The 23,677-nt window shown below is 38.9% G+C and overlaps 1 protein-coding gene across 1 annotated transcript in view; it reads left to right on the forward strand.

The window, feature by feature from the left end:
- The first annotated feature begins 922 nt into the window (after positions 1–922).
- PPP1R3A (protein phosphatase 1 regulatory subunit 3A) overlaps positions 923–23,677 on the forward strand; it is a 54,453-nt gene continuing 31,698 nt past the window's right edge. Inside the window, exon 1 of the mRNA XM_020789681.3 lies at positions 923–23,607. Within this exon, the coding sequence (XP_020645340.3) occupies positions 22,802–23,607 (806 nt within the window). The 5' untranslated portion in view covers positions 923–22,801. The remainder of the gene's footprint in view (positions 23,608–23,677) is intronic.

Consider the following 23,677-nt stretch of genomic DNA (forward strand, 5'->3'; position numbering starts at 1 on the left):
GGAACTCTCTGCTTTCTACGTAATCCAGTGCATGTTAGCAATTTGGTCTCTAGTTCCTCTGCCCCTTCGAAATCCAGCTTGTACTTCTGGGAGTTCTCTGTCCACATACTGCTGAAGGAGGATTTTAAGCATAAACTTGCTAGCGTGTGAAATGAGTGCAATTGTACGGTAGTTGGAGCATTCTTTGGCACTGCCCTTCTTTGCGATTGGGATGTAGACTGATCTTCTCCAATCCTCTGGCCACTGCTGAGTTTTCCAAACTTGCTGGCATATTGAATGTCGCACCTTAACAGCGCCATCTTTTAAGATTTTAAATAGTTCATTGTGAATGCCATCACTTCCACTGGCCTTGTTGTTAGCCATGCTTTCTAAAGCCCACTTGACTTCACTCTCCAGGATGTCTGGCTCAAGGTCAGCAACCACACTATCTGGATTGTCCGGAATATCCAAATCTTTCTGGTATAATTCCTCTGTGTATTCTTGTTAAATTCAAACTGCAGGCACATGCAAACCTCAGTCATCTTGTAATGCAAAGACTAAGTACAATACCTGACCAAAATGGGCCATCAAAATAAAGTGATGCAACAGTATTCAAAATTGAATTTTGCTGGCACCCATTTGCTTGAGGACTTTGCTGAGGAAGGAAATGCTAGCTACTTGTTAGCATGTAACATGGTTACCCTGTGGAAAAGCAAATGAGACTTTAGTTTTAATACTTACTAGTATTATCTTGGAAAAGATAATACTAGGAAAAGACCTTGATGTTGGGAAAGTGTGAGGGCAAGAGGAGAAGGGGACGACAGAGGGTGAGATGGCTAGACAGTGTCTGCGAAGCAACCAACATGAATTTGACACAACTACGGGAGGCAGTGGAAGACAGGAGGGCCTGGCGTGCTCTGGTCCATGGGGTCACAAAGAGTCGGACACGACTAAACGACGACGAGTATTATCTTAGCTTACATCTTCTTAATCCAATGTGGTATTTTTCAGGAGTAGTTATGAACTTCTTTAAAATTTATCAGACATTCACAGACCGCTTGTGACGAGGTGGGAGGAGCCCCCATTTTGGTCCATAACCTAACCCTTTAGACATTTCCTTATGGTCCGGTGTAATGAACCAAAAGGGGTGTGGTTTGAATGACTAAACGAGGAGACAAGACACTTTTCATATTTTCAGACTGAGTTCAGCAAGGTCCTTTCAGGAGAAACTCTCACTCTATTCTGTCATTTGGAGGAAACATGTAAAATTTTTCTTTTAACCTATGTTTAAAGCATCTGTTGCAATTATTCAACGTAATTCTTAATTAATCAGTCACTGAAAATACTATTGAAAAAAAGGAACCATGTATGGAGAATGAGATTTGCCTAAGGAATGTATGTGTGAGAGAAATTATTATCAAGAAATACTACAACCAGCCCCTTTACACAGGCGTTTCACCTGTGGAATATCTAAAATCTACTATTTATTTGCAACGTACTGATATTCTGGTATGATTAAGTCAGCCCTTGCCAGCTTGATATATGCATTTAAATAAAATTAGTAGGCTCTGACTGCAAGTGAGATATGAATGCAAATGAATCTCCACTAAGGGCACACTATGTATATGCAATATATAATATACCTTAAATCTATTCTATGAATAATAGCTGTTTGGTGCCACCTTGTGGTTGTAAAAAAATTAGTGAACTGGTTTAATGGTTACCAGTTACAGGTCATTCACAAGTGTTTTTAAAACTAAGGATAATCTGCATTTTTCCAAATGTCTAAAGTTCAAACATTGCTCATTTCTGGATAATATACTGTTAGGCTTTGTTCATATGTTTTGTGTTTGTGAAGAACGAAATCATATGTACACATGGTTGTGGTAGGGATTCTGTGTCCAGTACCAGCTTTCTCACATTTGTTTCTGTATAAAATGCATGCTTGCAAAAATGTGCTTGTTATATACATGGCATAGTTTTTATGGGCATAGATATAAAAAAGTAATGTGTGAAACTCCGTAAAAATTCAGTTCGGTGAGACAATTTGTATGCTCCATATGTATTTGGATCCTCTCTTTTTTGGGAACCTTTGTTCCAAGCTTTAGATATCATCACAGAAACAACCTACCTTTCATTAATTTCTTAATTGAACCTCTGGCGTTACCTAGGAAAGTTTGTTTAAAGCAAGAAATAAGCCATTTTCATGTGCAAATTGCTTCTTTGCATGGTTAGGAGGACATGATTTTACTAAAAAAAAAATCAGAATGACATTTAATAAGTTTGCATTAAACTGATCAATTTTAAAACACATACTCAAGTGCTGAAGAGAAAAATATTGTTCATCCAGAGAAAATGTTCATCTATATCTTCTTCTCCAGAGCTGAAGGAAAAATTAACATATATAAATGAGTAGATGATATGTTAGCCTTCTTGAAATGGGTGTCCTGTAGATGTATTAGACTACAACATCCATGACAGTCGTGCTGGGTGAAGATGATGAGAGCTGTAGATATCTCAAGCTTACCATCTTCAGAAAGACAGCAATACAGTGATTAATTTATTATGTGTATCTTCTTGGTTCTGTGACTTATCACTTATGCTGCTGGAAAAAAAATTCACATTATTTACTTTGATATTACCTCTAATATATTTATCATCAATACTGTACTTCTAATTTATGTTGGTCATTCAAACAACTCTGTAGATGTTTGAATTTTACACCCCACTAAGTACATTTAATTGGAACTCTACAGGCTGTATCTCTGTTGCTGCTGTTACGTTTCAAAAGCCCAACACAGGGCTTTTAATATTACTATAAAGAACTATGCAGAACTCACCCCTGGCTAAGCAGTGGTAGGATGATGCTCTGTGACCCAGTGTGTCATCCCATCAATGGCCATTGTAGTTGTGTTCATTTCTGTTATTGTCAAGATAATGCACTGAGTTGATGGCAAATGGAGGACTTGAATCCAGGCCCCCTAGCACCCTTGCTATTCCTTTATTTACATAATTACACTGGTTTATACTTCGACAGCATTTAGATTTTGACATCTGGCAATTCTTCACCCTAAGCAGCTATATGTTTGGAACTGCCACTTGTTAAGCTACCCAGTTCTATTCCACGAGCGCTCGCTCCCAGAGAAGTATATTTTAAAAAATCAATGAAGAAATCAATAGATCTTACCCAGGTTATCAAAAGTGCTCTAGATGCTTAAGTTGCTAAATAGCATTCATTTCAGCGAAGATGTATCTCACATTCCTCATTTTCAGAGTGAAAGACAGTTCAGATGTATGTGTGAGTGTGTGTTTAAAATGATTGATTAGCAATCCGTACAAAGGCACCAATTTATTTCATATTTAATGCTTTTCTATGTTTTAATTAATTATCATTTATTAAAAGCAAAGTCTAATCAATTACCTTAACAAAACTATTATGAGAAATCAAGTTATATGGACCTACTCTTTAGTCCTATATCCAACATAAGGCAGCACAAGACTCCAATATAATGAGGGACTATGTGAGAGAGCTTTTTGAAAAAGCAATAGTCAATGGAGTGTAAAAATAGAGGGAACAAAGAAAGGAATTCACAGTAAACCATTTCCATTGCCTGCTATCTTTCAGTGTTTCACATGCATACAAATTATATTTTCTGATATCTCGAGGGGTAAATGAAAATTAGATTGGACTTTGGTTTACGTATTCAAATGAATCCTGTCAAAAATATTGTAGCCCTTGAGTTTCTGACAAAAATACTGAAAGTTCAAGATGTGTATCCATTTGCTCTCATGGATAGCAAACTCTTCTTTACAAACACTGCACTTGACTAATTGAATTTGTTGGCTGAAAAATCAGGGCCAGCCATGAGGCCCAGTGAAGCAGCTGCCTTAGGCAGCAGGATATCACAAGTGATAGATGATACCATTCTCCTCAGAAGCCCCGCCATAGCTATCTCACTTCTCTCTTCATCTCTTGTGACTCCAGTTGTAGTGACTGTTGTCACCTTCCCTTCTCCACACCACCACCACCATGACCACCACGGCTTGCCCCAACTCTTGCTAGCCCACTGCTTGCCTTCCTAATGAATAGATGCCAATCACACATGGAGGATGCAAAGAAATGAAGAGTTGAGCAGAAGCAAGTGGCAGCCGTGATGTGCAGAAGGGACACGTCTGATTTGTCTTTGTGAGGAGGCATTGCCCTGGGAGAAGCATTAGCCAGGTCTGGTACCTTTTTGCATGGAGGGAAAGGATACGAGGAGTGGGTGGTTGGCCGCAAAGGCTGCAAAGGGAAGGTAGGTGGGGGTGTCACTGATGAGGAAGGAACAAGGACCAGGAGACAGCAATGAGTTATTCTATGGATAAAAAGCCACGGTGCTTGTCTTGATTCACAATCTGGGAGGGCTTAGGCAGGCACTATATAAAATGTGAATGTTGACTATAAGGCTGATGGATGTAAAGCGTAGCAAAGAAGAGGACATTATTCAGATTAGAGCACCTTTAATGTATTGCCACACATATTGCAGCTGTGTGGTCCACAAGAGTATAGCTATATCCACAGAACATAGACAGTGCTCAAGAGCAGAGATGGTTATGAACTGCCAGTTTGGTAGTTCATGCCAGTTCACTGCAGCCAAACAGGTGTACAGCGCTTCAAAGCCCTATCTCTTCCAGTGGGTACTCACTCAGCTTCCCTGCCCTACCTTCTCCAGGGACTGTTGCTGAGTGGGTGCCACTAGAGAAGGCAGGGCTTTGAAGCAATGAATACCCATTTGGCTGATAAACAAACTGTGCCCATCCCTGCTCAGGAGTAATGAAAGAAGGAATGTCAGGGTAAAACATCTGGCAAGAGTAAAGGTAAAGGTTCCCCTTGACAATTTGTCCAGTTGTGTCCGACTCTAGGGAGCAGTGCTCATCCCTGTTTCCAAGCTGTAGAGCCAGCATTTATCCGTATACAGTTTCTGTGGTCACGTGGCCAGCATGACTAGACACAGAACACCATTACCTTCCCACCGTGGTGGTACCTATTTATCTACTCACATTTTACATGCCTTTGAACTGCTAAGTTGGCAGGAGCTGGGACAAACGATGGGCGCTCACTGCGTCGCGTGGTTTCGAACTGCTGATCTTCCGACCTTGCAACCCAGACGCTTTGCGGTTTAACCCACAGCACCACCATGTCCCTAAACATCTGGCACAGAAGCACAAACATCACCACCAATATTTCCAATAACTATATTTGATTAAATACAAAGAAGCCTCTTAAGGACATCTGATTAGGAATAACCAAATTTCCCCCTTCAATGTATTTATTTTTTCATGAGTTCATGATGATCTGTGTCCTACTCATCTTGAATGCTGCTTTAGAATTCCCAAAGTGAATTCTGGTTTGGGAGAATTTCTAAAATGAATTCCAGAACTGGTACATTCACATTTTGCTGCAGTTTTCAATTCCTTCATCTCCTTTTTAATCTAGTAGTTCCCAACCTTTTTCAAATCACCTCCCCCCCTTTATAACAGCCAAATAACCTGAGACACCTTACCACCACGTTTACATAAAAATGCATTTTAATGGAATAAAGTCATCCCTTCCTCCCCCAAAGAGCTAGTTTTTCATAAATGCACAAACTAACAGATCCTGAAGCTGAGGCTGCAATACTTTGACCATCTCATGAGCAGAGAAGACTCCCTGGAAAAGACGCTGATACTGGGGAAGTGTGAAGGCAAGAGCAGAAGTGGACGACAGAGGATGAGATGGTTGGACAGTGTTATTGAAGCTACCAAACTCTGGGAGGCAGCGGAAGACAAGAGGGCCTGGCGTGCTCTGGTCCATGGGGTCACGAAGAGTCGGACATGACTTAATGACTAAACAACAAACTTTAATATCTCGCTCTGAAAAGTCAAAGATGAAATTATTTAACGACACATATAAGGCAACACAGAACACACTCATATTGCCCATTCTGAGTTTACCCTAATAGACTGCTGTGCAATCAGAATACAATCTGGCCAGTAATTTTTTTTACTTTATAATCAGCTGAAGGTTGACTCCTTTGGAGTTTGGTAAACTGAGTACCTAGCTCACTGGGAGGAGGGGCAATGTGTAGCCTGCATAATTAACTTGTAAACCACCCAGCTTAAAGTGCTGTGTAGTGGTATATAAGCAGCATGCTTTGCTTTGCTTTTATTGTATTGTAGAACTTGTACACATAAAGATTTTACCAATCTTTTTTTACCCATGTTCTAAGTATGAATTAAAATATATCTTAAACTTTTTCTTCAGGAAAAAATATATACATTTATAAATTCGAATTTATGTATTACGGTCAAGTGATCAGCGCATTAAACATATTTATGGCTAAAATAAATGAAATGCAATTTAAAAATGTACAACCAGGTCATAAAACATAATATAGATTTATATATTGTTTACATAATATACAATTATGGGTTTTGTTAGATCAAGACTACAAACAAATAACTCTCCTTTTCCCCATCACCTGCATTTGTGCTGTGCAGGACCCATCGTTTTAAGACAGAAGCTTAAAGGGCAATCCCTTTTCATTTGTGAGTGGAAGTCATTTCTTGGGAGATCCAACTGTTTGGACAGTTGGTGAAGCCAAGGGTCTTGCTTGCTTGCTTTGTTTATTTATACAGTGGCTTTTTTGGAGGGGGGAGCAAATCTTTTCAGTAAAGACAGACTTTCTTTTCCTACCATTGACCAAACTCCTGTTCTGGTTTTCTCGTATACAGAAGCAATATAGATGCCCACATTTTTAAAAGCAGGAACATTCCAGACACAGTGAGGAAAACCTGTTTCACCCAAAAAGTTAGGGCTGATGTTCATCAGATTGGGGGCACACAGATGTTAGAGAGCAAAGAGAACTAGAATTTTCATTACGTAATTAATTGATGATTCTGTCACCTTGCAGGAGCTTTCTTCCTCCTCTGCATTCTCTCATACCTGACTAACTTATCACTGGAGAAACACTGATGCAGAAATCCCAAAGTTAAACACTAATTAAATTGCCCAATTTTGTTACAAAATGTCAACTTAATTAATAACTTAATTGATTTTAATATGTTAATGCCAGTCTCTGGTTATATACTTGTCGTTATGCTAATAGTCATTGATATCCTGTCCTTCATAAATGTATTTAACTTCCTTTAAAGCTGTTCTTCCCTTTTCCACTGGCTGGATAATTTAATAGTTTAGGAATCTGGCTGAAGAGCCAGAGGTTGGGAATTTGATTCCCCATTGTGGCTCCTGAGAGAAGAGCCAGCCTGTGTAGTCATGGGCAAGCTGCACAGTCCCAGGGCACCCTCAGGAGATGGGAATGGTAAACCACTTCAGAGTACCCTCTACCTAGAAAACCCTGAAAACGGCTGCCGTAAGTCACATTTGACCTGATAACACATCGTTATCATCAAGCTGGTTAGATGAGTTCAGTGGTTTAGGTATCTGGCTGCAGAGCCAGAGGTTGGGAGTTCAATTGCTGCCCACTGTGCCTCCTCTAAGTAGAGCCAGCCTTTGCAGCCTTGGGCAAAACTGCACACAGTCCCAGGATGCCCCCAGAAGAAGGAAATGGTAAACCTGAGTATTATCTACCTGGAAAACCCTGAAAGGGTCACCATAAGTCAGAAGCATTTAGATGGCATTCTATTATTATGCAAAAATACCAGACATAGTCAATCAAAATTAGAAAAACATTGACTGGATACAAGTTTTAACCAAAAGCCTAAGAATCTGTTAAATATCAGTGCAATATGTATGCTGTTCCTAATACTGTTGTGTTTTTTTTTTTTTGTAACTCTGATGGTTTTATTTCTGAGATCTGCAACTGCTTTTAATACTGTGTAAAATTTATTGATATGGTTCCCAAAGCCCTGATGGCTACTGGGTCCACTGAAGAGTGTTTCATCTACAAGCAAGATGTTTCAATTATTATTATTACTATTATTAAAGTTGTTTACGTTGGTGGCCATCACCAGGTATCATTTTGACTATGCACTGTGAAATTGTATTCGCGAAGGCTTTCACAGCCGGGATCTAATGGTTGTTGTGGGTTTTTCGGGCTCTTTGACCATGTTCTGAAGGTTGTTCTTCCTAACGTTTCGCCAGTCTCTGTGGCCGGCATCTTCAGAGGACTCTGAAGATGCCGGCCACAGAGACTGGCGAAACGTTAGGAAGAACAACCTTCAGAACACGGCCGAAGAGCCCGAAAAACCCACAACAACCACTGTGAAATTCCTTGGTCTTGCAGGCTTAAGGAAGTTGTTACTCCTCATTCTCCCAACGTTCAACTTCATTAGATGACTCCAGGTTTTAGCATTATGCAAGAAGGAGAAAATTATCTATCCACTTTCTCCACAACATGCATCATTTTGTATACTATGTCCCCATTACTCATCTTTCTTTCCTAACCCTAAAAAGGCTCAAATGTTACAATATATTCTGATAGGGGAGTTGCTTCAGTTGTGTCTGAATTAGGAATTAAATAAAAGTAAAGCTTTCTCAGAAATTGCTACTGTTTTTCAATCACTTTAAAATTATTTGACTTCAGTGCTTCATTATCTATCTATCCATCCGTCTTGATAGTCAAAGTTTTGATAGTCAACAGTCTGGATAGTCAATCATAGTCTAGTGAATCATTTTCCTGATGCAATCATTTAACTTAAAAAGAAAAAAACACTGATGCTGAACTGACCACCCATTCTGGTGATATCTTGCAGGGAATTGTCACTTTCAGACCAATAAAATCCATCACTTTTCTATCTCTATTTGACTTGTAGGCTTAAGGAAGTGTGATGGCAGTTATTAACTGCTCAAAGAAAATCCAGCAGTAAGATGGATTTATTTTTTGATTAATGGTGGAGATTATTCACATATTAATTTGAGGTTTGTATAATTTCAGAAGCTTCATGCTAATATTCTTGTTCCAACCACCCTTAAAATTACTATGATTATTCTAATTGTTAAAAAGCTATCATTTGATTCTAATAATTTGTGGAGTAATTATCAGTCAGTAGAACATCTGCCATTTCTCACTACATTCTGGAATATGGAGATGGTTCTCAATTAAAAAAGAAAGATCTCCAGCTGAAGAAGCACAGCTGAACAAGTTTGAGTGAAGCTTAAAAACACAACAACAGTTTGATCTTGACTGATTGTTAGTTGTGATACTTCTGTTGTATTTCAGAACGGTCTCTGTTTTGGAAGTCTTCTACAACACTTTTCCAATGTGTGCAACAGTAAGAGCTGCAGGCACCATGGCTAGTGTGTCTTTCCCAGCATTACATTTTGTTCTTGTTCCTCCCCTCCCCCGAAGAATTAGTGTTGCTGATTGGCTAGACTTAGTGGGTTTACTAAATTACACCCCAATTCCCAGATGGAGAACATGAGTTTTCTGCATCACCACTGCTTCCCTGGCCAAGCAGAAACATGCCTGTTTCAAAGAAGAGCCAAATGGAGAGGAGGTGTGTGTGCATGTGCATGACCTGTGCCCCTTTGTTTGAAGAACTGGGGTGTGAAATCCAACCCACAGCTGCCTCAGCCATAACTCTAAAACAACCACCTGACTGCTTCTTGCGTCATCTAAGACAGACATGCCTGGCAAAACTCACCTTGCCAAGAACTTCACATCTAAGAATCACCTCCTGGCAAACCCCATCTTGCAATGAACGTTTGGACTTTCGGTACTTGCTTGAAGAAGTGAGATTCACCTATGAAAGCTAGCATATTGGTTTTTTTAAATTATTAATGGCCTATAAAGGTATTACTTATTCTTGCATTTGTATTTTGTAATGGCCACACAGCTCCCTCCTTTTATTTCAGTGATTAATTCGAGTTTAATTCTTATTCTCTACTTGTATCAAAGGTGATAGGGATAGCCATGGACTCTTAAATCTCAACCAGGATGAGTTACAAGCACATACAGGACAACTGCCTCACATTTTTGTGATAAAAGATCTATGACACTTTAGCCATTAACGCCATAATACTGACTCTGATCTCCTATTTGAAATTGTTGCAGTTCTCATATGTTGCTGCTGATTATGAGAGAAAGTTATTAACTTGACCATGGTCAAATTCTGAGAGCACTATATCCTTCAAGGTCCACGAATGGTTACAAAACTTGTAACTTGCGTAATGTGTAATGTAACTTAATAGATTTTGTCCAGATAATTTTAAAGGAATCATAACTCAGTTATGGGGCCTATGCTTTGCATGCAGTAGATTCCACTTTGAACCTCTGGAATCTTCATTTTAAATAGCTGGGAAGGAGATAATGGAAGACCCCTGTGCCCAAGAGCCTGGAAATATGCTTCTTTTAGAAGTAAACAATACTAGACTAGATGGACAAATGTAATCATAATAATAGTAGCAATAGTAATAATAGTAATAGTAATATGCCATCAAGTCAATTCTGACTTATGACAATATTTTCTCAGGCTTTCTAGGTATAGCATGCTCAGACGTATTTTACCATTCCTGTCTTCTAGGGGCTGCTCTGGGACTATGCAGGGCTACACAGGCTAGCTTTTCTCTTGGGAATCAAACTCACAACCTCTGGCTCCACAGCTACATACTCAACTCAGTGAGCTATAGTCTGAGCTATAGTAAGGAGAAACTGGAAGAGTTTTACTTATTGCAACTCTCCAACTCTCACAGCCGCTGGTCATGAAGGGTCGTAGATTCTGCTTGTTGTAGTTCAACACATCTGACTTTTCCAGACTTTGGGGATAAGAAAGTTTCCTCTGTTCTAACTATTTAGGAAGTTCATTCAGCAAAATCATTTCTCCAAAATTGTTCTAGAATATGGAATCCAAGGTGTCTCTTTTGTCAAGAATGGGGCTTCCCAACATATGAAGGCTGTATTAATCATTTGTGTTATCCAACACACTGCTAAATATCTCAGATATATAGGTGAGAGAGAAAAACAGCTTTGCATTAATTTCCATGATCAATTCCCCTTGTGTCGGAGGTTCACAACTGTTTCTTCCATTGTATGATAAATATCCGCTTTCCCACATTTCTCAAAGGTCATACTATTTCAGTGGCACCAAGTACAGTACTTCACTGTAGATGGAGGAATATTGCAGATTCATGAAAAACTGCATGCAGAGCAAATGCCTCAAATGAAGAAAGTGAGGAAGATTCAGAAGATCTTAATTTTGGATCAGACATGAATGTATGAAGGGAATAGCAATGTGATCTCTTATTTTTTATATTTTTGGTTTGGGTGGGATTTGGCTGTTCTTTGTATGTTTATTTTACTGCTGGAAACTACCCAGAGCAGTGGCGAAGACACTAGATGGTGTGGTATAAATAAATAAGCAAGCCAGGATGGGTATCTAGCTGTGGAGCCCCTTGTGCTGAAAGCCATCCATGTGATGAAGATGGTCTCCTTCCGGCTCACCTTTGTTGGATTAGGACTGCATCTTCAGTATTATCCAATTAGAAACATGCTTTTTTCCCCTTTTCCTTCGCAAGATGCATATGTGTTTATGATTAAACCTCTAAGAAAAGCATGTGATTTAACAAATCAATGTTTGTTCATATTGGATGTGTATTATCTAGAATATGATTTCAACATATTTGAGTCATTTCACTTATACTTTTACAAGTGTTCAGTCCTGAAATTCATTGTTCCTTGTACAGTATTACTTGTTTTAACTCTGTGAGCTGCCTTGGATCTTCTCACTCGGTGAAAGGTGGCCTACAAATGATACAAAACAAACAAGCACACACACGTGCACATGTGTGCATATGCGCACACGCACACATAGACACACACACACAAATAGGAAGGTCCTGTCCCTTTTCCCCATAAAAACTCTGGATTCAACCTGCTCTATGAAAAATGACATGAACCAGACATGCCACACATTCCCATCTACACATTCAGGAAAATAATTTAATTTAGCCTTCTTGGAATTATATTGTTTAAGCATTCAAATGTAAACAATATAATTTATACACAATTCTCTTCTGCAAGTGGAAGATTTCATATTTGAATAATTGTCTGTATAGTGAACTCTCTGAACACGGGTAAGTCTTGCGTCAGTGGTAATTCCACCCCCCCCATCGGAGATGACTTTTCTCATGTCAGATTTTTATTATTATTATTTATATCAGGGAGCATTCAGTCTTATAATTCTCAGTCTAAATTATGAATTACCACAGTCACAAGGAGACTGAATCATCTGGCTTCTCTGAATATATAGATCGACCTTTACTTTTAAGTAACGTGTTTAGGATCAGGCTGCAGATGTAAGAAGAACTGAGCAAGTAGCAGGGCTTATTTATAGGAGTCCACATGACTTCAGCCAAAGCTATTTATGTCACCCGCTTGGCATTTCATCTGTGCACTCCAAAAGTAGCTTTGTAGGAAAGGGGGAAAAAGAGCAATCTCTTCCCTTGTTTGCGATCAAGAAATGAGAAGTATATACATAAATCATCTTTTTTTTCTTGCCCACGTGTTCACATTGCTAAAATAAAATGCAGTTTCTGTTTGTTTGTTTGTTTGTTTAATATATTTTTATGCCACACAACTTAGTGACAATTCATTACTCTGGGTGGTTGTACACAGAAAATATAAGCAAACAACAGACAAAACCCAAAAGCAAGCCCCTTGCCCAACTAAAAAGACACAATCAACTAATGAATTCAAACAGAAAGCTGAGTAACTAAATAACTCAAATAAATCCTAAGTAGTGGCAGCACCCCTCTGTGATAGAAGTAAACCATGGGTCCAGACTACTAGCGCAAGTGGAGAATGTCCCTGGAAATTTCTTCAAATAAAGCCACTTTTAATCATTTGTTGAAGTCTGAGGGGGGGGGGGGCTTGGCATATCTCTAATGAGAGGCCATTCCAAAGTGAGGGGGCTACCACTGAAAAGACCCGATTCCTAATTTAAGCCTTCTTTGCTTTTCTTGGCATGGTCGCCTGCAATAAATGTATACTTAACCAAGGCAATTTTGTCAGCAAATAAAAATGAAGGCTTTGGTTTGATTTGTCCACCATTTTTTCAGTTTCCCAGTCTTGTTACATAAGGAATCAATAAAATATTGCATAACACTTACAAATTTTTCTACACAAATTCAAGGTGTAATTCTGCAATTTTTAGCTTGAATGATAAATTAGACTGCAGTGCAATACCACGACATTTGTGCTTTACTGGTCTGATTTTTATTTTTCAACATTTGTCTTTTCACCTGTCTCTATGTTTTTTTTATTAAAGGTACTAGTGGATACGAGTATAAGCTGTATTTTCTCACTAATTGACTTAATACTTCACTGAAATAAAATTCTTTATTGAAAATTGACATATACTATGTTTTCAGTCTACCTAATTTTCTGGAGCAGCTAAACCATAGGTGTTGGTTACTTAGAAGTAAAATCCTTTGAATTCAATCTGCCTTATTCTTTAGTAAATGTGCTTTGGATTTAATTTCCAGCAATACAGCGATAGTGATTTCAAGAAAAAGATGTCACTTTTTCAGGAGATATGATATGACACAATGCATGTGATATCATCATCATCTTAAAACTGCAGAGCTGGAAGGGCCCCTATGGATCATATTTATTTCATTAGTGTAAATACTATTTGAGAACACTTTCGCTATACATAGTATATGAAAAAATATCATAAACAAAGTTTGTAATTTCTCTGTGTCAAAGTAGAAGATACAAAATTCTTTCTTCCTGTTACAATTCTTAACTTTGTTGTTAATAAATGCAAACAATGGAATAAACAATACATTGACATGGGTGTAACCTAATACCAATTCATATTGCAAGATCAATAACCATGCAATTTGGGGAGGGCACTGTTTTTTTAAAATTATACAATAAAGGCTATAGTGTATTAAACATCTAAAGCATGTCACAGTTTCTAAAAGATAGCTATTTATGATCATTATTCTTCAAGATAATTCTTTGAAGTTTGCCAAATAATTCCTGAGCTATCACTTAGACACAATGATATGTGATTTGCATGGTGCAAGACAGGTTACGTCTGTCATTGCCTATCATTTGAACGTATGCTTTTGGAAGATGAGAATAATACCTTCCTACTATAAATCAAAAGTGACAGACTCTCATAAGTGGCAGCTGTGGCTATAAAATGTAATACCCTCCTGATCTGGAAGCACAGTTTCAGACTTGAACCTAAACCTCCTTAACATGAAATAATTTTAATTAAATCAACAAGAGTCACTTCTAATGAAATCTCAGTATTATGTCATTGTCTTTTGTTCTCATAATTTCCACCTCAATCACTGAATCATTGTCAACGATTCTCATAATTTTCACCTGAGTTAGTTGTGTCCTGGTCTATGTTGCATCCTTTTAAGTTTTCTTTGACACAGGCAACCACTTTTCTGTTCTGCTGGTTGAAAAAGAAAAGAAAGACAAGCAGGAGATATCTTGCAAACAGTCTGAAAAATATTCTGTTTCACAGTTGAAGAGGAGTATAATCCATAAAACCAGTCCAGTAGGCACCATTTTGCTTGACTAAATTATCTCTGAGGTGAAAAACTTTCTATGAGAAAAACTAGCTGTGGCAATCCCCTCTGAAGCCCCTATCCCTTCAGGTCAAGGTTCTCGCCCTTCTTCTTACTTCGCTGCCACCAGGTATTGCTGCTTCAATACCATTTCAATCAAGGAGACACGTGTGCTTTTAAAACTTAAATCATTTATTAGATCAGGGAAACTAACATATGATTAATAGTCAATAAGCAAATCACAGGTTGCTAATCACTTGTATTTGAATCAGTTCTACTTTAACTTTAAACGTCTACTAACACTCTGTTCCATTTATTTATTTATTTATTTATTTATTTATTTATTTATTTATTTATTTATTTATTTATTTATTTATTTATTTATTTATTTAATTCAGCGTTCTTACAGATCTCTAACTCTAAGTTCACTTTTAAGTTTCACACTGTCTCTCACTCACAGAATCTCTCTCCTACTCCATACGCCATCCTTTATATCCAGCCCCTCCCCCTTTGGCTCCACCTTACATCCTCTCATTGGCTCCTAATCCACTGTTCAGCTGTGACGGACAGGTGAGGGCAGGGCTGTTCGCTACACTAGCATTAACCTACAATTTTTTGTATTTGCCACATGTTGGCCAATGGTGCACAACACTTTCCACAAGAGATCTGAAGAGTAAGAATTCCTTTGATAAAAGGAAGTGAATGTTAAGTAAGAACAGTTGCCCCGTGGTACAAGGGATGAGATACAGCTTTGTTCCTTATGATGCACTCGTTTCTGTGATATCTGTTGTTGGCCTGATGTCACCCTTCACAAAACCATTGACATTTGTTGGGTGGATACTGACACAGTGTCCTTTGCCATTTTCAAACTTTCCCACTGTGATAAAACAATCATTTAGTGAAGAGATTATTTCTAATGGTGTTCCATCAACATTGTTCTTTCTTCCTATATAAAAGACAAGTATCTTCAGTCTTCAAGCATCAGCTACATTGAGCTTCTTTGTAGGTGAGAACAGAATTACTTTGGCCATGATAATGGTGGTTTTTCCAGGGTATTTTGTTCAGGCATGTTTTGAAATTAGACTCACATCAGCAGAAAGTGAGGAGGAATTAAAGAACCTCGCAATGAGGGTGAAAAAGGAGAGTGCAAAAAATGGTCTGAAGCCGAACATCAAAAAGACTAAGATCATGGCCAGTGGTCCCATTACCTCCTGGCAAATAGAAAGGGGGGATATGGAGGTAGTGACAGATTTTACTTTCTTGGGCTCCATGATCACTGCAGATGGTGACAGCAGCCACGAAATTAAAAGACGCCTGCTTCTTGGGAGGAAAACGATGACACAACTAGAGAGAAAAAGCGGAGACATCACCTTGCCGACAAAGGTCTGCATAGTCAAAGCTATGGTTTTTCCTGTAGCGATGTATTGAAGTGAGAGCTGGACCATAAAGAAGACTGACCACCAAAGAACTGATGCTTTTGAATTGTGATGCTCGAGGAGACTCTTGGAGTCCCCTGGATTTCAGAGAGAACAAACCTATCCATTCTGAAGGAAATCAACACTGAGTGCTCACTGGAAAGATAGATTCTGAAGCTGAGGCTCCAATACTTTGGCCATCTCATGAGAAGAGAAGACTCTCTGAAAAAGACCCTGGTGTTAGGAAAATGTGATGGCAATAGGAGAATGGGACAACAGAGGATGAGATGGTTGGACAGTGTCATTGAAGCTACCAACATGAATTTAATCCAACTCTGGCAGGCAGTGGAAGACAGGAGAGCCTGGCCTGCTCTGGTCCATGGGGTCACAAAGAGTCGGACACGACTTAACGACTAAATAACAACAAAAATATGTGGTAGGTATGTTATCAAGTACATAGGTATGGGGATGGAGCCTTTTGTATTTTAATGAAATACCTGAAATGTGAACGAGACTCCTTTTCAGGTATTTCATGTTCTTTCACTGATTACTAAAAGACAAACTCTAAAGCATGAATTATTTCTGCGTACAAAAGAGGAATATACTAGAGTTTGTGTTCCTTTTGTGTTATCTCTTTCATGTTACCTTTCATTCACCCCTTATCTATTGAATCACCAGATAAGTTTTTCATCCAATAGTGTCAAAAGAGCTACTGTCAGCAGCCAATCCACAGCCAATCAGAATATTCAGAAGGAATGAGTGGGAATTTTGAATCAGTAGAAAATCTTGGAAAGCAACGAGACATGATCATTTTGCTTCAGTCATTCTTTGTGAGTGGGATTACTATGTGCTGCTCAGCTAATGCTATCTACCATCTTGCATTGCTTTTACTGCGTGCTTGTGTCCCCATCTTGGATCCTTCCCCCCTTTTGCCTATCTTCTTGATATATCTGATGCTCTTTTTTCTTTCCCATGTACGACTGCATCTGGCATTGATTCTCTCCTTGCTTCTTTCCTATTGTTCCAGAGTAGATTCTTTCCTTGCTTTTTATCAACTGTAAATTCTGTGTTGCCTCTAGCTGGAAAAGTATTGATGCACTTGCAGGTATGATTAGACATGAAACAGTTTGGATAACTCCCTTAATGATTAAATTTCTATATTATAGAATGAAGAAGAGAAGGCTCTATAAAGGATTCACAAAGGACAAACTATTCCACTGGACACTAATCCCAAACAACTGTATTATGTGGTTGCAACTTGTTGTTGCAACTGCTGGTACCAGATCCTTGTGGTACTATACACTGTCTACCAACTATACAAGAAATCTTCAACTGACCTTTGGAATGGGAAGTGGTACTGGAGAAGAGAGTGGGTTAGTTAGGTGATACGCTCTATCTCTCCCTCCTCAAGCAATTACAAGTTGACATTTGATCTGCCCTTAACTTTTGATTCAGATCAAACTGGTTGTATTCCTTTCCCACCAAGTGGAAAGGACAAGGTATTTATTTCCTCTAAATGAGACTGCCTTGGCATAATGAGATGCAGTCAGATGCACAGTGTGTCAGATTTCAGCAGATCCATGGGATAGATCACACTGGTTTAATATCTTAATTAATATTTTCATTACTTGAATTGATAGCACTGAGAACCTTTTTTTGATGTTCAGACTAGCAGCTTAGAAAACTCATAAATATTATTTGTTTAGGTTTTGACAGTGTCCCTTAATTATTATTTTTTTAAAAAAAAAACTGCCCTGCCTTTCCGTTGTGGGTCGTCTAAAGCTGCTTACATCAAAGAATTTGAAACAATTCTAAAACATCACAGTTTTCATTTGAAGCAGGTAATAATAACCTGAGACTGCCTGATTGGGAAGACTGAAAGATCTAACTGAAAAAGGACAAAATACTCACTGGAATCTTTTTTTTTTTTTTTTGGCTCAGCAATCTAAATGTATATAGAAAAAAATATTTCTAACATATTCATGTAAAATGTGAGACAAAATAGCAATATATAAATCACCAAACTTAATCTGACCATAAACAGGAGGCAAGCAGCATGGATCCTGTTCTGGCCACATGTGAAAGTACTCAAAGGATTATAGTCTTTGTTTTAGGACTAAGTGCTTTAAAAAAATTGTTGAGGCACTGAAGACAATCTGAGGACGTACTAGATTATATAGGTAACATCATTCAATAGCGAAATCAGGTTGGCAAATGAAACCCACCTTTTCTGTCCAACAGCTAATCACAAATTGAAGCAAGCTAACTTATATGTTGTGGCAGTGTGTGTGTGTGTGTGTGTGTGTGTGTGTGTGTGTGTGTGTGTGTGTGTGTGTGTCTTGCACTGCCTCCCAGAGTTGGGACAAATTCATGTTGGTAGCTTCAATGACACTGTCCAACCATCTAGTCCTCTGTCATCCCTTCCCCTCTTGCCCTCACACTTGTTGGGAAGGCAATCTTTTCCAGGGTCTTTTCCAGGGAGTCTTCTCTTCTCATGAGATGGCCAAGTATTGGAGCCTCAGCTTCAGGATCTGTCCTTCCAGTGAGCACTCAGGGTTGATTTCTTTCAGAATGGATAGGTTTGTTCTATTTGCAGTCCAGGGGACTCTGAAGAGCCTCCTCCAGCACCACAATTCAAAAGCATCAATTCTTTGGCGGTCAGTCTTCTTTATGGTCCAGCTCTCACTTCCATACATCACTACAGGAAAAACCATAGCTTTGATTATGTGGACTTTTGTCAGCAAGGTGATGTCTCTGCTTTTTAAGATGCTCTCTAGTTTTGTCATTGCTTTCCTCCCAAGAAGCAGGTGTCTTTTAATTTTGTGGCTGCTGTCACCATCTGCAGTGATCATGGAGCCCAAGAAAGTAAAATCTGTCACTGCCTCCATATCTTCCCCTTCTATTTGCCAGGAGGAGGTGGGCCCAGTGGCCATGATCTTCGTTTTTATGATGTTGAACTTCAGACCATTTTTTGCACTCCCCTCTTTCACCCTCATTAAGAGGTTCCTTAATTCCCCTCACTTTCTGCCATCAGAGTGGTATCATCTGCATATCTGAGGTTGTTGATATTTCTTCCAGCAATCTTAGTTCTGGTTTGGGACTCCTCCAGTCCAGCATGATGTATTCTGCATATGTTAAATAAGCTGGAGGACAATATACAGCCTTGTTGTACTCCTTTTCCGTATTTTGAACCAATCAGTTGTCCATATCCAGTTCTAACTGTTGCTTCCTGTCCCACGTATAGGCAGGAACTCCCATTTCTTTAAGGACTTGCCATAGTTTGCTGTGGTCCACACAGTCAAAGGGTTTTGCTTAGTCAACGAAGCAGACGTAGATGTTTTTCTAGAACTCTCTGGCTTTCTCCGTAATCCAGCACGTGTTAGCAATTTGGTCTCTAGTTCCTCTGCCCCTTCAAAATCCAGCTTGTACTTCTGGGAGTTCTTGGTCCACATACTGCTGAAGCCTACCTTGGAGGATTTTAAGCATAACCTTGCTAGCATGGGAAATGAGTGCAATTGTATGGTAGTTGGAGCATTCTTTGGCACTGCCCTTCTTTGGGATTGGGATGTAGACTGATCTTTTCCAGTCCTCTGGCCACTGTTGAGTTTTCCAAACTTGCTGGCATATTGAATGTAGCACCTTAACAGCGTCATCTTTTAAGATTTTAAATAGTTCAACTGGAATGCCATCACCTCCACTGGCCTTGTTGTAAGCCATGCTTTCTAAGGCCCACTTGACTTCACTCTCCAGGATGTCTGGCTCAAGGTCAGCAACCACACTATCTGGGTTGTTTGGGACACCCAGATCTTTCTGGTATAATTCCTCTGTTTATTCCTGCCACCTCTTCTTGATGTCTTCTGCTTCTGTGAGGTCCCTACCATTTTTGTCCTTTATCATGTCCATCTTTGCACAAAAGGTTCCTTTAATATCTCCAATTTTCCTGAACAGATCTCTGATTTTTTCCTTTTCTATTATTTTCCTCTATTTCTTTGCATTGTTCATTTAAGAAGGCCCTCTTGTATCTCCTTGTTATTCTTTGGAAGTCTGCATTCAATTTTCTGTAACTTTCCCTATCTCTCTTGCATTTTGTTTCCATTTTCTTCTCTGCTATTTGTAAGGCCTTGTTGGACATCCACTTTGCTTTCTTGCATTTCCTTTGCTTTGGGATGTTTTTTGTTGCTGCCTCCTGTACAATGTTACGAGCCTCTATCCAAAGTTCTTCAGGCACTCGGTCCACCAAATCGAGTTCCTTAAATCTGTTCTTCACTTCCACTGTGTATTCATAAGGGATTTGGTTTAGATTATATCTAAAATTTTGCGGCCAGAGGTGGTCGTAACTCGAAATGGTCATAAGTCAGGACATTTGTAAGTCGAGACACCACTGTAGTATGTTACTATTCTGACAGTCTCCCAGAGATCTTGTTAAATGAGTGGTCTGGGATATAACAGTTAATTAAAAACTCATGTGTACACTGATGTGGTGTAGTGGATAGAGTGACAGAGTAGGACTCTGGAGACCATGGTTTGAATCTCCACTTAGCCATCTAAACTGTCTGGGAGAGTAGAACTGGTAAACACACTCCCTAATATCTCATTTACATTGAAAGCCCTATTTGGGTCATTGCAAAGCAAAGCAAAGTGTGCTGGTTATCCTGCAGTGCTTAAAGCACTCTCTGGACAGTTTACAATTTAATTATGCAGGTTAGACAGTGTGTCTCTCCCCCTCCCCGAAAGCTGGGTACTCATTTACTAATCTTGGAAGGATGGACGGCTGAGTAAACCTTGAGCCGGCTACCTGGGATAGAACCTAGGTCATGAGCAGGGTTTTGGCTGCAGTACAGCAGTTTTAACCACTGTGCAGTGAGGCTCCATTCAGTTCCAATTTAACAACACAATATAAAAGTTAAAGGGGCTGGGGTAATTTTATAGAGATGTGTCTGCAGATGTACAGGGAACATTTATCAATTTTATATCAATGAAGAGGAAGGGATGAAATCCAAGAGTCTATACTCTTTTGAAAGGGGAAAGAGACTCCAGAAATGTGAAAGATACAGGTGGCCACTCCCAAATGGTTTCTAAGTTGGAGAGCAGTGTATATACCAATATAGATATTTATATTTGTTTTCCCCCCTCTTTTAAGGTTTTTCTTAGATTTTTGAATAACTTTTGAATAACCTTTGAACTGTAGAGCTGGAAGGGACCATCAAGTCCAGCCCCTCTCAAGGAGACACAGTGGAAAATTGAGCTCCCAACCTCTGGCTCTGCAACCAGAGACCTAAGTCACTGAGCTATCCAGTTTTAAATGTTTATTAGATGTTTCATATTTTGTTTTTATCTGTCTTTTAATAGTTTTTTTAATGAAAGCCTCCTGGAGATGTAATTCACCTTTTGAATACATTACCCCCTCTTCCTCTGGAACATTTAACACTAAAGAACACCAATTTTCAATGAATAATCTTGACTTCTAGTTTTCTCCTCCAACCACACATTTTCTTGTACATTGTTTCTATCTATGCAGATCCTAGAGAAATGGCTAACTCCAGGTTTAGAGCCACATCTCCTAAGCAAATGTAGCAACAGCTAGGGTGGTATTTGCATTTTACAATTATCACTGAACCAATGCAAAGTGACAACTTGAGACACAGCACCGGAGCTAACAAATGCAGGGTTTCACACTCATGCTCAACTGGTAGGTGCCTGACATACCCACCCACTCAATATATAGAAAGGAGTGGAGAGAAAATGTTGTGGAACTGATCAGAAGATGATTCCTGCAATATCCAAGAGCTACCTGATACATCATAGTACCCAGATATGTCATGGGATTATAACTGACAGGATGCATAGCAGGAACAATTTGCTACAGTTGCCTCACATAGAACCCGTCTGTTCTACCAGCCAATAGCGCACAAAATTCATAATCCTGCATTAAAACCCAATAACAACTTTCTTTACCGCCCCACCTCCCCCAACTGTCTTGTTAACTCTGAACTGAAGCATTTTCTTCCTCTGGCAGTTTATATATGTTTTAATACAGAACAGCAAATGTATTGCAGCTTTAAAAAAATAAATAAGGAGTAAAATGAAAACTGAGAAACTAAAAAAAAAAAGAAAAGTGCTGAAAAAATAATGATATACCTACTGAGGTTAACTAATCAAAGGACTGTGATCAGTGCTATTTTCCTTTAAATGGTAAGAAATTATAAATAAGAATTTGTGGCAATTAGTGGTAAATATCCGACTATTAGTGTATTTGGAATTGTACATCAGATTGCTAAGGATCTGATCTGAGGCTGTGAAATAGTCTAAAAACTATTTATAGTACTGATCATTGTTTTTACTATTATTCCGTGTGCCCTAAATTAAATATGTTTAATTGTCATTAATAATGGTTTATTCATGGTGATATGGGTTCTCTGCTCTAGAAAGAACTTGGCCATCAGAGGCCAAACTGCATAACTTGCACTTTGACATAGGTACGCAGAAGTCTCACACAATGGAGAAATAATCAGCAAGGCATAATAAATATCCCACAGTGGAATCAATATCCCTACATTTGTTCCACTTGTTCTCTGTTTGTTGAATGTAAGCATGCTATATTATTAATAACTACATTTTCACAATAGTTTCAAAAGGGCAAAAGTTCAGGCTTGCAAGTTACCTACATTTTGAATGCAGATATTATCTTCCAAATCGGAGTTTTCACAGCAATGTGATCAGACTTGAAGGCCTTTGAAGAACAGACTAACATAGTTAACAAGTCATTGCTCCTATTAATAGACCAAAATCCCTTTTGCAATGTCAACTGTAATATTAATCCTTGTTTCAAATCACAGGGCCTCAAATATCAGCTGCTGCTACTTGGACGGGTCTCTTTTGGTTTACATCAGAGAACCCAATGGAGTCTTTTGAAGAACCTGGTCTTATTAGCAGGGAGAACTTATTAGAAGTTCCTACTTTAAGTGATTCCCCCTCAGAAGAAGAAGATGTTAAAGCTACGCTCCAGCCTCGTTTTTCACCCAGCCCCCGAAGGCGAAATTCAGATTCCTCTGAAGAAATGGAGCTGGAGGCCCCATCAACCGTTACAAGAAAAGTTTCATTTGCTGATGCATTTGGTTTTGACCTTGTATCCGTTAAGGAGTTTCATAGCTGGGATGTTCCAAATACATCACCAAATGATGACTTAGAAGATGAAGTTGTAGCTGTGGAAGAATTCTATTTAACTCCGCTATTTACACTGCCAGCCACAGAAGAAGAGCTTTTGCAGAAAGTGCGAGCACAGAAATTATGGTTAGAGTCTGTCGAGTTTCTACCAGGGATAACATGTATGAAGGGCACAATCCGTGTTCTGAATGTATCCTTTCAAAAGTTGGTCTATGTTCGAATGTCTCTGGACAGCTGGCTGACTTACTATGACATCTTAGGAGAGTATGTGCCGAATTCTTGTGATGGTGAGACTGACCAGTTTTTATTCAAGATTACATTGGTTCCTCCTTATCAACGAGATGGCACAAAGGTTGAATTTTGTATACGGTATGAGACATCTGTGGGGATATTTTGGGCAAACAATGACAACCAGAATTACATTTTGATCTGCCATAAAAAGGAAACCAAACAACCTGAAACATCATTGGAACCTAAGCAAGCCCAAGAAGAAATTACAGATAAACATCTCAAAGGCTGCTTAAAGGCAACACCAAACAGGTGAGGCTATATTTGACCTTTGCTTGACTTTTACAAACCCTCTTTCAGCTAGTAGTACCCAAGTTCTTAA

This window comes from Pogona vitticeps, chromosome 5 (genome assembly GCF_051106095.1).
Source record: "Pogona vitticeps strain Pit_001003342236 chromosome 5, PviZW2.1, whole genome shotgun sequence".
NCBI classification, from domain to species: Eukaryota; Metazoa; Chordata; class Lepidosauria; order Squamata; family Agamidae; genus Pogona; species Pogona vitticeps.